Genomic DNA, 15,679 nt, shown 5'->3' on the forward strand with positions numbered 1-15,679 from the left:
CTTTCACAATTTGGACACCTGAGTTTTATTTTCATCTTAACCCTGAGATGAGATGATCTGATTTTAGCATAAGTATTCATTTTTAATTAAATAAGGGTACTTTCTTGCTCAATGTTGTACCTATGGATAGTGATTATTATTATCCAAAGACTGCTTCATTGAACTGTCCTTGGTTTTTATCAGCTGGTTGTTTTCTTGATTTTACTGCAGCATGCTTCCCCACACAGACGCCAGGATGGCTGCACCAATGGTGGCACTGAGGGTCATCTTGGCCGATGGGGCACCATTGAGTATCACTTTGTTGCATCTGTCCTCGGCACAGCAGGTCAAATTGCTCTGAAAGGCTGTACCAAAGATAATGGTGCTTACGCTTGTATTGCAGCCTGCGGTTTCGTTGGCACAACCCTGGAAGTTGAAGCCTGAGAAGGATGTGAGGGCTGGGAAAGCTGAAAAGAAATGGTTGTTAGATTAGTAAGATATTTAGGATGAAAAAATAACAACTTTTATCACAGTTTTTAGATACACATATTTAATTTGCTTTTTATCTCTTTACTTAAGTTAACTAAAAACCACCTAATCCCGCAAAAATGTCAATACCTGATTTACATCTTACAGTGTATTTTATACTTGCATGTATAGCTTGCAAAAGGTGTTACATAGATACAAAAGCCTTAAAGTCTTTCTGTTTTTAAATGGTATTAATAGAAAACTTGACTATCCAGTCTCATGGAAAACTGGTGTGGCAGCTCATGACTCAGGGAGGTGGTTGTTGCTCAATATGTAAATGAGGGTCACAGTACTCACAGTGACTTAAGAGACACATCAGTATGCTTGGCTTAATAGGTAATGTTTGAGGGGACAAGGTGGGACAGGTTGAGATAATTAGGAGGAATCTTACATGATCTTGAAGTGTAGCAGACGCTGGTATTGGTCGTGCAGTTTTCAGTACCCTGGTTTAGGCAAATACCCAGCAAGCCAAAGTTGCATTTGTTGCATGTCAGAGATTCCACTGAAACGGATGAGAGCACAAAAGTTACAAACACAAATCACTGAATGATGAGTGAAGCACTAACATTTTAGAACTTTAATGAATCATGCAGTCTTATTCAACCAAGCTAGTAATAAGCTTAATTAAAACAAATGACTGTAGACATTTCTTGGCTTTAATTTTTACACATAAAATGTTTTTGTCATTTTCTTTATTTCTTGAAGGCATCTTGTTCTCACATTTTACCATTTTGTTATACAAATACAGGTAGCACTATCTGTCTTTATATAATGTGGTATATTTTTTAAGATGAGTTTTTAGTGTTTTTTATGATTAAATTTTATTTCAATGTCAACAACTTCAACAGGAACTCCTTTCAATAGATAAAAGTAGTTCCTGTTGAAATTGTTTGATACTGAAATTTATTTAGTTATGCTAATTGATTTTTATAAGAGACATTGAAGAAAAAAATACATTTGATTTGTTATGTGTTTTCCTTGGTGTCAAGAATATGGGTTTATTAGCAATTGTGTAAAGCTGTAAGTTGGTTTAACTTGAATTTTAAATGCTTTCATAGCAATTCTCTGCTTTATTTTTCAAAGATGATGAATGCTTTTGCTAAAAGACTACTTTTATCAAGATTTTGAAATATTGATTTTATAATTAAAGCCTTAGACTGTTCATCTTTAGTCATCTAAAAACTAAAGACTTGAATAAATTGAGCACCAATAAAAAAAAAATAAATAAATCTTACATTTTTGTACATCAATTCTTTGTATCAGTAAGGAATCTTCAAGTCAAGGACACCTCTAAAATAAATTTGTTTTTCTCAAAACTTTTGTGATCTTTAACAGACAGAAAGAGATACTTAAGAGTTACTCTCACCCAGAATCAAAGATGCAACGGATGCAACAATAGCAAAGAGGACCTTTCCCATCTTAGTGTTGATTTGGTTCTTAGTTTTGTCGAAAAGTTAAAAGTCCGTTTAGGCAAGCCCTGAAGCTACTTGTCTCCCAGGTGGTCAGATGCTTGAAGAGATTAAAACTGGTGAGCCTGTTTGGTGAGAGCACATTTATATAGTGAGACAGGAGAAGGAAGGGGGAAGTAAGAACATAAGGGGTTTATCAGGTAATTTGAGTTTGATTGGTCACAGGAGATCTGAAAAAAAGTATGCCAAAAATGAAAACATCATAGTATCAAATTAGCAATCAGCAAAAGCCCTATGCCTGTTGTAAAAGTAAAATCAGCTTTGTCATTATGGAAATTATTTTCTTTATGATTGTTTCCCAATTTAACTAAAAGTATTAGCATCTGTCAATAAACTGATGTATTTATACAGAACGTTTTAGCTCTATAAGAATATTGCATCACTATGTTCAAGAAGAAATATAACAATAATAGGAGGGAGGAAATTTTGATTTGATTTTGAGTTCTTACAGTACTTTTTTCCTCTCCATATTATTCAATAAGCCAATACTGTGGCAAAAATTGATGAATGCCTCATATTCATCAGTATATTCCTGGGCTGTGGCTAAAATCAGTTTGTCATGAAAGGGGACTATTAAAAAGAAATTAAATGACACCAATAACAACACAAAATATGTTCTCTGTTTAGATTTTTATTAATCATTTCAACTGTCATTAGCAGTTTCACAAAGAAACACTTTATCTAGTTGAGTTTGTGGGTGAAAAATACAAGAAGTGCCAGTTTGAGCAAGATGCTGCTCATATGTCGATCAAAGAAACAGAAATTCTAATTCACCTCTGTCACATCTGCAAATGGTACAGTTTAATCACAATTAACCCCATAAAGGCCTATGCTGAATATACAGATATTCAAATTTAAACGAACACTTTCACCCTATAAATTTTGAGCAACATACAATGTAGATTTGAAACCAATATGGAAAATTGAAAAAGAGTTGCTTGAGCTAAAACAAGCAAGTAAGGAAAGAAATGTTATGACACAACCAAAGTGAATTGAAACTGCTAGCTAGCTAAATCTTAAGTCAAGACAAAATGTTCAGAAATAAATAGAAGTAGAAATGTTGATAAAAAGCTTGTATGAAAATTAGGACTTAGGTAGTAATATGAAAGAATAGTTGAACCATTTTGGAACTAGTAAGGTATAACTCAGTTTGGCTTAGCTTAGCTAACATACTAGAAATGTTCGGCTGGCTATGTCTGAAACTGATAAAGTTATGTGGCCAAATAACAGACTTGGTTGTTGCTATAATTGTAAGGTTTATTTGTTTTAAGTGAGCTCAACAATTTGGCATTTTTTAATTCTTCAGACAGAGACTAGCAGTTTCCTGTCTCTATGCTAAGCTAAGCTAACTATCTGCCACCTTTTGCTCACACACAAGTGTAACATGATATTCATCTCACAGTCCAGCTCTTGAAAAGATGATCCAAATGTCTGAACAACTCTTTTTCAGTAAAATATCCTAAATGTGATTCAACTAATGGCAGTGTTTCACACTCTTATAGGTTTTACCTGTGAGCATTTTATCTAAGCTCCTTTCTGACCACTGAATGAGCTGATGTTCTATTACCTCATATTTTATTCCTCGAGTAATTGTGGCAGCACCGTGACAAATGTGTTATAAAAATATACATCACTGTCAACACAGCATAAGTTTTACCTGCTGTAGCTACATTGGTGGTGTAATTTGGAGCTAGGTTGGACAGATTGCATTATTAAGTCAAAAACAGTGCAACTTTTTCCTGCTCCAGAGATGATCGATGTATTTAAGATGAAGCTTATATTTTCAACGGTTCAAATTGATGGGATTTTTTTTTCTCCTTTTGAGACACTTTGATGTTTTCTGAATTGGTTAAACACGTTATGGTAAAACTGTAACTCATAAAAGAGAGATGTCTAAATAACTGAATCACATTGCTTTAACAGAGTGATGGCTCCACCATTACTTTTCTCATGTCTGAAAAGGGAAAATTAGGGCTGATACAAGTAAGAATATAAAAATACAAGATAAATTGAATTCAACTGTAATAAAAACTTGTGAAAATCAAAATACATTTTAAACATTAAACACAAACCAAGTGGGAAAAAGAAGATTTAGTTACAGCACATATTTGAAGACAGTATTTATTCTTGAAGTGCTGGTGTGTTATGTGACCGTGCACTAGGCATCAATCTTCAGCTGGTGCATTTTCTGTCAAACCAACACATTGGTTGCAATCAGAGCAGAGATGGCGGCGAAGGCCAGGCTTAGCACAGAGGTCCCAGGCAGGCCAGGTGCAGCGTTGCACAGGTCAGTGCTGCAGCACGTCTTGTTCATGCTGTAGATCGTGCTGTTGGAGCTGCTGCTGCTGGGGAAGTTAATATTTTCGGTCCCGTTACATTTGACCACGTCAAGACAACCTTTCATTTTGATATCCAGGAAGCCACCTGTGGATTGACACAGACAGTGTGAGCTTATTGTTCATATTGGAGTGAAGATGCAGAGTGTTGCTGGATATTGTCAGATTTTAGCAACAATTAATCATCACAGGATTTTTACAAGATTGAACTGGAGACATGAACATTATTAAAATGTGTCCCAATTGATCTGAACTCTAAAAGTTTCTGTAATTCTATTCTAACAATAAAAAAACAAGTTGTCACATTATTCAGTTATTTTCATTGGACATGAAAAACCAGTTTTATGACTTGAACTGTGTTTTCACAAAGGCAAAAAAGTGCAGAATTATTCTTTTCACTTACGTTAAAAAGCTGTCTGTATGTATGGTGTGCTTTTATGAATTCACTTTAAAACAATTCTTGCAGTGCAAATAATTAATCAAATTTTTAATTAGTGTAGTGTCCAGATCTCTTCAAAATGGAGGTGGAAATCAAAGAAGAATAAAGAAGAAACACAATTTTATTAAATGTAAAACTATAACCCTCAATGAAATAGAGAAAATAGAGAAAATAAAAAGATAGAGAAAATAGAGATGTTTTATTTAGTGAGCAAACAGAACAAAACAAAATGCTGGATGTAAACAAGGAAGAAAAGAAATCTGCTCTGTTCATTTTGAGCAAAGACCAGGAAAAAGGAAATGGCTGAATTAAAAAGAGAGACAAACCCAACTATCCGGTCGCGCAACAATGAGGGCTTAAATTCCTACTTTGTCTACAACATATGAACGCACAGCCTGTACACTACACAGCTTTTAAGATGATCTAGAGGGAGACACAGATGCACAGATAAAGCATAGTTTTTATTGTCTTTTTGTTAAACAGCACTCTGAAGCCTTATCGTGGCATGAGTCACTCTCTAGTCCAAAAATCAGAATGATCTTCAAATCCTCTTTATAACGTTTTATTAGCAACGTTTCCCTCAGCAAATTAATGTAAACAAGCATTCACAAAATCACAATCAAATAAGGAATAATTGAATCAGACAAGTTTTACGTCACCATTTAACATACCCCACTGCTTTATAACACACACCCTCATCTCCACAGTTAAGTCCACTGACGATGAGCAGGGTTTTTATTTTGTAATTAATTCAGTTATGTAGAGGGTTGTGACGTTGGCACAAATCACAACATGCTCTGTAGCATGGAAAATAATTGGAATTTCTCATCTAAATCCCATGTAAAACCTGAATTTGGCACATTAAGGTCAATAGTTAGAATATTGCTGTGCATGTATACAGGCAGTTTATCTGGATGAATGAAATGAAAGAACTGGCTAGGTGAAGTCTCAGCCTTCATGCAGTAAATGATGATTTGTAATCTCTTCACAAAAACAGTCACATGGTGATTGTCTGGATGGATCTTTTTTTTTTTTTACTTTTTCGTTTTGTATGCTCTCTTTAAACTTACCTCCTAAATCTTAAATCTAATCAGTAAACGGACCCTTTATGTACATACATATGTTGTGTACATTTATCTACAAACTGCAAGGCTGAAATTTAAAAAAATAATTAATTAATTTAAAATAATTTTTTAAAGTTGAGAAGTTTAAGAGAATGTGAAGATTTAGCTTTTTTGATTGTATGGGTACGTATCAGTTATTTCCACAGTTTCTGGTCACTTTACAAAGGCATATTGTAGGAAATGATGTTTAAAACCTTTGCGAACGTGATTATGACATGAGATGTTAGGACTCGGGTTAAAGAACAGCTTACAAGTTTATATGAAATAATTAGTTACTTTAGTTATGTAGTATATAACCCATGACTCTGGAAAGAAGATGCCTCTGACTGCTAACGATTAAAGCAAAAATAAAAATGCTTTCATTCCAACCTTTTCATAAGCATCCTGCTACATTTAAGAGATGACTCTTTATCATTCATTTAGGTTACAGCTCTCACTTCAGGAATGCAGTTAGTGGAGTTTTATTCAACTTGAGAAGCTTGTGATCAGGCTTGTTAGGGTCATGGCATAGGGAGTGACATCATCAAAGGATTTATTCATTTTTACCATGAGATACTCACCTGCTTTCCCAACACCATTAAAACACTGTTGTCCTGCTGAACATGTGGTTTGCGTAGTGAGGCACAGGTTCCCGAAACCGATATCACATTTGTAGCAAGTAAGGGCTTGGCCTGTCAAAGTTGGAGGGAGAGAAAGGAAGAAGGGAAAATGAAAGGCGACAAGGAACAAAAAAAATGGAAGAAAATAATTATTTAAATGGAAGTAAAACAGGCTATAAAAATGCTACCAAAACAGAATCCAAACATAAATATGAATAAAACAAATTTAAAGTTAGCATTTAGGAAAAACACATAAGTAAATATTATTTGTGACCGTGCCTAACTGGAGCTGAGCCCTGAATCTGTATAGCTTTCCATTCAGAAACTGTAGAGTTTTTTAGGCTTTAGAGGACGACTTACATAACTTATGAGGAAATGAAGCTAAGTTTGTGATAATGGACCAGAAAGGTAAGCGATCCAAAAGGAGAGTTTGTCCTTTGTGGAAATTATATATTGAACACGTGAGATTTTCACTTCCACATCAACATCTCATACAATTCACACCCATCTGTCCATGCTGTTTCTCCAACCATTAAAGGACAGTGGATCCACTAAAACCCTCTGGCCCCAACCTTGTCATGAAATAGCTTCTTCTCATTGACGTTTTAATGGGGAAGCAGAAGTTATTACTCTCTCAGAGACCAACCAAGCTTGGAACACAACCTGAGCCAACAGCTGTGATTAGAGTCACGACACAAACAGCCAAAGAGCACAACAGACTGCCTTTAATTCTAACCTGTGCAGGTTTCAGGCCATTTGTTTGCACAGTAGGAACTCTAAAGTTGGGTTATAGTAAAGAAATGTTGACAAAAGCTAGACAGATAGTTGGTCAAAAAAGGTCGTCATGACCTCAGGGCTTGTGTGTTCCTTGATGGACAACAAAGTTGTGCACGTAGTGACTTTTGTTAACCAGGTCAAAAGATTCATCAAGCATTGAGAGAAGCATTTATCAATTCATTGGATGAATTTGAATATAATTTTATTTGAAAAAGAAGTTTCACTTATTTCTTATCTTAAAAAAAAAAACAGGTGAAGCTACATCATAATACAATAATGTGGAAGAGAGTAAAGAGACGACTTGGGATCAAAACGTGAATTAAATTGACCCATGCGGTTTGATTAGATAATCGAAGCACAATGAAAACAAGAGACACTTCATTGTATTTTCCTGGTTAAAAATTTCAGCTATGAAGAAGTTCTGGTAAATGAATGCTTCTCAGTACTAAAGCAGGAACTAAACTTGTTACTGAAACATGAGCCTGGGTTACAACATAATCACATGATTTCTGACTCGACTGAATTGAAAATAAGATCTGGAACAATGGAAAATGGTTCCAGGAAACCTGCCATTCTAGTTTGAACGTCAGCATCTTGTGATATTACGGAAAGTAGATACTGATTGTCCATAACTCATAACAAAAAAAAAATAAAGTTAAGTTAAGCAATTATGTTTGGTCATATGTTTGGTTTATTAGTTTAGATACAAATTATTTGAAATGGGTGATACAGGACACTCTGATTTCCTTGATATTGACCTGAATAGGAGGGGAAAAAACATTTTTAAATTTGTCTTTAACAATTATGCACGCTAACGTTAGGCTTTTGAGTTTAAAATGTTTAGTCTGCACTCAGTCCTGTGTCAAATGAGTGTTCGGATCCTACCATAACAGCAATGTGTTGACTTAGATTCAGCCTACAGTGTGGTGAAAAGAGGAAACATGGTAAACTAAAGGTAACTAGAATCCATTTCATAAAAGGGAACAATAATAAGATTAGCTAACCACCTACTCCAGCATCTTCCCCTCACCACTTTTCCTTCATCTAGTTTAATAACCTATTCCTTAGACTCCAAGACAGCAAATCCAGTTCATGGTTTAATAGTTCAAGATGGGATTGTCAAAAAGAAACTAGTGGCACACTCCCTAGCAGCAAATTTCTCAGTAAATAAACTACAGCAGTGCAACAGCTGCCAGGAGACTTCACCAACAATGCATGTATGGCTTCAGTATATCACATTAAAGATGCAACACACATTTTCTTTCAATTAAACCAATCTAAAACATTTAGAAAAGATAATTACAACCTATTTTTGTCCTAACAATGGTCATTATGAGCTCCAGCTCCAATCAGAATGGTTGCATTCTTGTCCAGAATGAAATCTGCTGCTCCACTGCATTAAGCATAATACATTAGGGGGAAAAAGGCTTGAAATATTTACATTTACTGAACTTTGTGAGTGTAGTTTCAGGCTTTAACCCAAAAGGCTACAAATTAGTTAAATGCTTCTCTCTTCTTTTCATAGCATGCCTGCATCTTGCAGCACGTGACACAGTCACACGTCTTGCGTTAAATTACATTAACAATTATTTTAAATGTTTGCTCAAAAGCTGTTAGAAAGAGGCAGAAAGGAGTGGATGATGGCATTAAAAATATAGAACTCAAACCAATGAGGATGAATATACCCCCCACTGTTAATAGGAAACTATTTTCTGCCAGTTATATTCTTAGTTAATTCATTCATAGTTTTAGAAAAAGCTTTTCAGAAAGTTTTGAAAAATGCTTGGAATACGCTTCCAAAACCTAGATGATATCCTTTGTCAAAGTTGTTTATAAAGAGACATAAAACAAAATGATGTAGAAACAGAGAAACAGAACATACATTTCTAATATTTACAAGTCTGATTCAAACCAAGAAAATCAGTCAAATGAAGTTTAATCTGCCAAAGTTGAGGACTAAAACAGATTTGACTAAATAATTTTGAATATGAATATCGTTGCAAATTTGCAACAAACCACTTTTGGACTTTTAGAATTTTTTATTATTATTTTTTTATTTCATTGTGTGTTACTGTTACTAGTTATTTTATTGCTTTTATACTATATTTTCATCTATTGTTCAGTATGATATCTGGAATAGTTGTTAAGCCCAAGGCTGTGTACTGCACTTTGGTCAACTATGTTGTTTCAACAGTGTTCTATAAATAAAGTTGGATTGGAATTGACAACATGTAAATCAATACGGTGATTACACAAAATGTGCTAATCACCTGCTTTTCTTAAAGATCTATTGATACTTAATGAGGGTGTTTCCTGGGATGATTCGAAGTGCATCGTGGCACAAAAGTTTCCATCTGGTGACGCTAAATGACGCTAAATGACACATGTACTCACATGCCTGGTTGCTACATGTTCCATCAGAGTGTAATTCGATGTACATTTAAAATCTTTTCTTTAAATCTACAGTGGAATAATTTGTAAACGTCAACAGCCCTAAAGCTTCTAATTCAGCAGGTAATCCTGTGTTGTAGCCATGTTAGAAACAAATTTCTGATATAATCTGATTAAAACACACACACACACACACAGACACACACACAGACACACACACACAGACACAGACACAGACACAGACACGCACACACAGACACAGACACCTTTGTACACTGGAGCTCCACACCCTGTTACTGCTAGTTTCGGTTACACCCAAGTTGTTGTCAGCTTGTACATCTGTTTATACATTGCTTCACAGATGAAACTGGAATTTATTCTGCTCTAAAAAAAAGTAAATAAAACAAAACCCAAAATGTCAATTAAAAAAATGAAATTTTCTTATTTGCTTATTATTATCTACCAACAGTTATTTGAAACTATGCATCCTTGTTTTGACTTTATAGATTGGAGTGTCAAGTTACTTGTGTTCGCAGCCCCACATGATACTTAATAAGTCAGCCTTCTGCAATGCAGCCAGACAAGTTTCATGTTTTTTTTCTGCACTACTGCTGTCTGAAATCCAGTCAGACCTGCTCCTCAGTGCCCCTGAGCCTAACCACAGACACACTGACGCAAACATATCGTGCTGCTCAAAACATTGCTGTCAAGATTACAATACAATACATACAGGCTGCCTGTAAGTGTAATAAAAGGGGACTGGTAAAGATAAAGAAGATGCTCAGTTCCACCAGCTGTTTGCTCTCTGCCAACATATAATATGATATGTTCAACCCCTTTGATCACAACACATTTAGAGACAATTGTGAGTTTCCTTAAACATCAGTTTCTGGGAAGAATACAGGAGTAAGCATCTAGGACAAAAAAAAAAACAGTCATAATCTCTTGTAAGACTGATCTGCACAGGTGTGGGACTTTCCGGCTGAGTAGATCATATGTCTTCTTCAAAAACGCTGTGACTACTTTGTGGAATGAAGAAAATGATAACTGCTTAGTCACTGTGTAATCATCCTTACTGTATGCATGGCTTAGTGACAGCCTCGATCAAAGGATGCAAGCAAATGACAGAAGCAAATAAAAGGACAAATACTGATCATTCACTTGTTTACTCTGTTTCATGTGTAGTCCAATTAACCTTAAAACTTTATTTCTAACATCCCCAATTTAGCACTTATCTTTTCTTTGTGAACATAATTAATAGATGGTGTAAAATACTCTAGTTTGAAGTAGATGTTTGCTAATGTGTAGCCTAAACATGATGAGGGAGAAACAAATAAGCAAACGGATTAATGGCAAAATGCTGACTTATTCTCAAAACTATATTGCCACAGTCTCTGGGGGGAAAAGTACCTTATTGTATCTTTGGGGATACAAAGGCTGGTCACTGGGGTGGTACTCTCAAAGGAGCAGCTGTTTTATGCTCAGCAGAGGGTGAAAAGTAACACAGCGATACTTTAACATGTTGGCCAGGAAAACCTGCACTCAAACCCACAGCGGCAGAGTGGCGCGTCACACACTCACCCAAAAGCAAATTATGACAATCAAGTGTGTGTTAAATCAAGCTACATTAGAAAAAAAATGCACAAATATGCATATAAACCTTTTTTTATTATTTCCTCAAGAGTACACAACTATATAGCCATAAAATCTGATTTGAATCTATATGAGCTTTCTAAAGCCTTAAGTTCTGAGTAAAGCTTGTTTAACCCGTTCTTTCTTTCATCCTTCCTGTCTGTCTGTCTTTCTTTCTTTCTTTCTTTCTTTCTCTAACCAGTACATATGTGTACTTTTACTGCTTGGAAACAGGTCCTCAAAAAGGTATATAAATAAATACAGATTGTACCACAGGCCATGAAAATGTATTTCTACTGTTCCCCTTTTTCCATATTTATAAATCATTTATGTAGCTTTTGCTGAATCTAAAATACATAATTTGAAAGATAATGAAAAGGAGCAACATAACTCACTAGTTTCTCCTTTTTTTATGAATTAATGAATATATATGTGATTGCTAAAACACTTGCAACAATTTCTCAGGAGATAGATTACGTTGTCCAATTACTGGAAGCTTAATGGTTCAAACCTTCTTCATTCTACTGTTGTGTCTTTAAGCAAGATATCAACATTGTTAACATCTGTCCATCTATCCTTGTGATGTTTTTCAGTCAAGGAAATCCCATCTAAAGGGGTTTTTCAGTGTTATTTGCAAAGTTACTATTCTTTACATTTTCTAATATCTATTTTGTCGCCAGTTTGAGTCATCTGGTGTGGCAGAAAGATGGGTTGTCAATCACATACTGCCCTCTACTGTTAGCTCACTAAAACTGCAGCCTTCAGAACTCATTTCTGAGCAAGTTGTGGAACAAACAGAGAGGCACATGAGAGAACAAGAAAACTAACAGCCTGAAATCATGAAAAACAAAATAATAACATCAAGGATCATGAGGCAAATTCAGCTGATAGTAATAAATAGCAGTTCACGCTCAGGACACAGTGTCTTCTCAAATCTGTGCTGGGTGGGGAGGCAGTTTCCAAGTTAGCCCTAAAGGCATCAGTGTCTCCAGATGCTTAATATAGTAAGCTTCAAGTTGAAACAAGTGATAACTTGGGCGTCAAGACTTTATTATGATCCCAACTGGAGTGTAACGCCCAGAAAGGTTTGGGAAAGAATTAAAAACAAGCTTTTCCCATGAGCTGAAAATCCAATAAACTCTTGGTTTTAGAGGGCTGTTATTGGCCACTTGTCTATAACTGATTCCTACAGAAAGCTGGAGACTGTGGAGAAAAATTTCATGATTAACACAAGCTAAAAATGTGAGTCACATGGAAAAGTAATACCAAAATGCAAAGAGGTAACGATGCAAACATTCCACTTAAGACTTCCTTATTTGAATAATAAACATTTACATTGCTTAAACAAAGGGAAGGTAAATACCACAGAGTTTGCTACACTTCAAACACTTGTTGTTTGCATGGGGATATGAGGTAAAACCTGCGGACATCCAAGAGCAGCTGTGCTAAAGTAAATGTTTGTGGAGAAAAGTTCTTTTTTGATTGATTTTTTAACAGGAAAAAGTTTAATGTCTAAGCAGAAAAACTACTAGGAAATGTGAGAAGCTCAACTTGAGATAGAGAACCTATTATAAAAAGATAAAGATGGATTTCTACAGAACATTTGCTTGATGCTAAACCATGTTTCTGTAATAAACTTTCAAGCTTTAAGGTACACTATAAACTTCTGGTCTCATGGTTTCTTTTTTTTTTATATTTTTCTTTTTATTCTTTTATATTTCAGGCTTTAAGCAAGTGACACTTTGCAGTTGATATGAAACTAATGTCTGCTGTGACACTGCAATTTCCCCCTGGAAACAGTAAAGTTCTTTATCTACCCACAGAAACAATCAAATCTCATCACAATATCTCCTCTTGCCAACATCCTCTACATTTTTTTCCTCCTGTCTCTGGAAATTTACTGACATGGGTTTAAAAGGATCCAGCAGCTACAGGGAGGTGAGAGTTTTGTCTATTCCTTTCAGTAGCCTGTAACATGTTGACTTCAAGAAATGAACCAGACCTCTTCTCCCCAGAGAATCAACTCTTCCAAACATGTTCACCCTCCCTGGTTATTGAAGCCTTATTATATAATTAACTGCATATTTTACTGTTAATTTTTTTATTCACAAACTTCTATTTACACAAACAATCACACGTTAAAAGTCAAAGTTATCACTTGGAAGTGTGAAAAGTAGCCAGGAGGGTGTGGTTTGAAACTGGAGAATGAAACAATAAAGTTGAGAGGATCCCAAGGCCACAACAACGGGACAAAAGCCCAAGAACATATTAGAAATGGAACAAATAGCCCAGTCCGAAACCTTCTGGAGAAATGGAATTTGAGCCTTAGCCAGAGCCCAGGCTTTTGCAAGGTGAGGAATTTCCCATATAATGGCTGACAGGTTGGGGGATGATTCAGTCTCTTAAGAGTAAAAAAAAATAAAAACTTTGACAGTCCTCCCACCGCAAACAGGCTGTTGCAAGCCAACATGTAATAACAGCTTTAGAGTAAAGCCTGGAATGTGCACAGATGGTAAACAAAAAACACTTGACTTAATCAATACTGGACTCTGTTTTGAAGCATTCATTCAGCTGAATTCCAAATAAAGTTGCTCACATTCACAGGTTTGTAAATGCAACTATTGTCCAAGAAAAGCCTCTATTTGTCAACCTGTGGTCACTACCAAAGTATTTTAAGACAGCTGCCCTTTAAACCTGAAACATATGAAAAAAATCACCATGAAAATAAGTCAAATAAAACATCTGTGCTGTGATTTCAGTTATATGTGTGTGTGATTATCAGCAGAGAGAAAGTTAGAGGTAACTGAATGTCTCAAGTTTCAATTGTATATTCATTTAAAACTTTCTCAAATGTTTTATTAATTACTTTCAGTCAGTTCTATTAATTGTGTATTGATAAAATGGCAAGCTGACTTTTAGCTTCTGAAACCCTTTACCTCATAAATTTAGCAGATAGCTAACCATTTCATTACTTCAGCAAATAACAGTTTTATTAGTTTATTTCCCAACTTATTTCTCTCAAAGTTGTGGTTATTCTTAGTGTACTGAACTGTTCAGAATTTTTATCAAATTTGTGTCCCAACACACAGATCACCAACTAACACTTACTGACTGTTTCACAATATTTGGTGTGTTGCAAATAAGTGAGTGTAGACTAGAAGCTTTGAAACTTTTTGTTTGTTTGTTTGCTTGGTTGGTTGGGTTTTTTTTTTTTTACAGAAAATGTGAAGTTGACTCTTTGAGTTTGCTTTAATACCTTGGTAAATTCTGCTTTTAATGCATTTCAAGGTTATGTAGCAAGGTTTATTTATTTACTTATGAAAACCGATTACAAAAAATAAAAAAATTCACATGGATTTTGAAGCAGCACATGAACTTAGGCAAACTGATTTATGTATTTAATATAAAACTAAACATGTGGAATATTTTGAAACATGTTATCATTTAGGCTGCTGGTGCATCACAGGCTAAATAATCAGACCTGGCTGCCTCATGGTGAAAGACTGAACACACCCAAGTCAGCCCCAGACTGCACCCTTGAACATGAGCACACCCATTAAAACTAAGAGGAATGATTTTACTTAAAAACAAAAACCCTCTTCAACGAAATGAACTTGTAATTAAGTTGTGGAAGATATAAAAACTCTATTTAGAAACTAAATAAATTTAACAACGTAATAATGTATTAGCCTATTTGTACAATTAATGAGCACGAGACGTTCTCAATTGCCTTTTAATGAAAATACCGCTTTAAAAACTAAGACACGCAAAACTCCATTTTAAAAAGTTTAGTTACCAGATTTTAATAACTTCTGTTTAGATTAAAAATATTTTTTTAATATATAAATTTAGCAAAATAACAGTAAAACCCGAACACTTAAATAAATATATCAGAATGTCCTTACCGACTGCAAAGCAGACTCCGACTACAAAAAGGAAAATAACTCTGTTCATCTTGGACAAAAGACGACAACGGTGCACGCAGAGAGAGGAATCTGGCAACTCAGACCGTTATATTCTTGATCACACAGCAAACTTTTCCGCCATGGCTTCATTTATAATCTTCCACCCCTCATCCTAACGTCATCATCATCCAACCAGAGGCGACCCACCCAGATTGCTGTGACCTTCACACAGGTTACTGTGGACGGGGAAATAGTATGGATGCGGAAAGGGGTGGGAGCATAGTGATTTCTTTCGTCCCATAGCTTATTTGTCGATATTTTAACGTGTGTTAATTGTAATTTAATAGGCTGGACTTTAAATAATTACTGCATTATGTGGTAAATGCATTGCAAAGCTATAAAACTGATAGTTCTCCCAGGTTGTTTCACATTAGGTTATAATTGTCTTGAGAGTATTCAGTTTTTTTAACCACCTATTTCTAGATTACCAGTGGTGCCCC

At 35.2% G+C, this 15,679-nt stretch overlaps 1 protein-coding gene across 1 annotated transcript; it reads right to left on the bottom strand.

The window, feature by feature from the left end:
- Positions 1-2,591: 2,591 nt before the first annotated feature.
- spaca4l (sperm acrosome associated 4 like) lies at positions 2,592-15,336 on the bottom strand. Its single transcript, XM_041967083.1, has 3 exons — positions 15,180-15,336; positions 6,436-6,546; positions 2,592-4,400 (listed from the first exon to the last, which is right to left on the bottom strand). Exons 1-3 carry the CDS (start codon positions 15,226-15,228, stop codon positions 4,168-4,170), a joined length of 393 nt encoding a protein of 130 aa, XP_041823017.1. The 5' UTR covers positions 15,229-15,336; the 3' UTR covers positions 2,592-4,167.
- Positions 15,337-15,679: the final 343 nt, after the last annotated feature.

The sequence above is a fragment of the Melanotaenia boesemani genome, chromosome 17 (genome assembly GCF_017639745.1).
Source record: "Melanotaenia boesemani isolate fMelBoe1 chromosome 17, fMelBoe1.pri, whole genome shotgun sequence".
Lineage (NCBI taxonomy): Eukaryota > Metazoa > Chordata > Actinopteri > Atheriniformes > Melanotaeniidae > Melanotaenia > Melanotaenia boesemani.

Excerpts from the sequence above, each read along its gene's own strand:
- spaca4l (XM_041967083.1), bottom strand. The coding sequence starts at position 15,228 with ATGAACAGAGTTATTTTCCTTTTTGTAGTCGGAGTCTGCTTTGCAGTC. Across the intron at positions 6,547-15,179 it reads CGGAGTCTGCTTTGCAGTCG|GCCAAGCCCTTACTTGCTAC; the intron begins GTAAGGACATTC and ends CAACTTTGACAG. Across the intron at positions 4,401-6,435 it reads TAATGGTGTTGGGAAAGCAG|GTGGCTTCCTGGATATCAAA; the intron begins GTGAGTATCTCA and ends GTCAATCCACAG.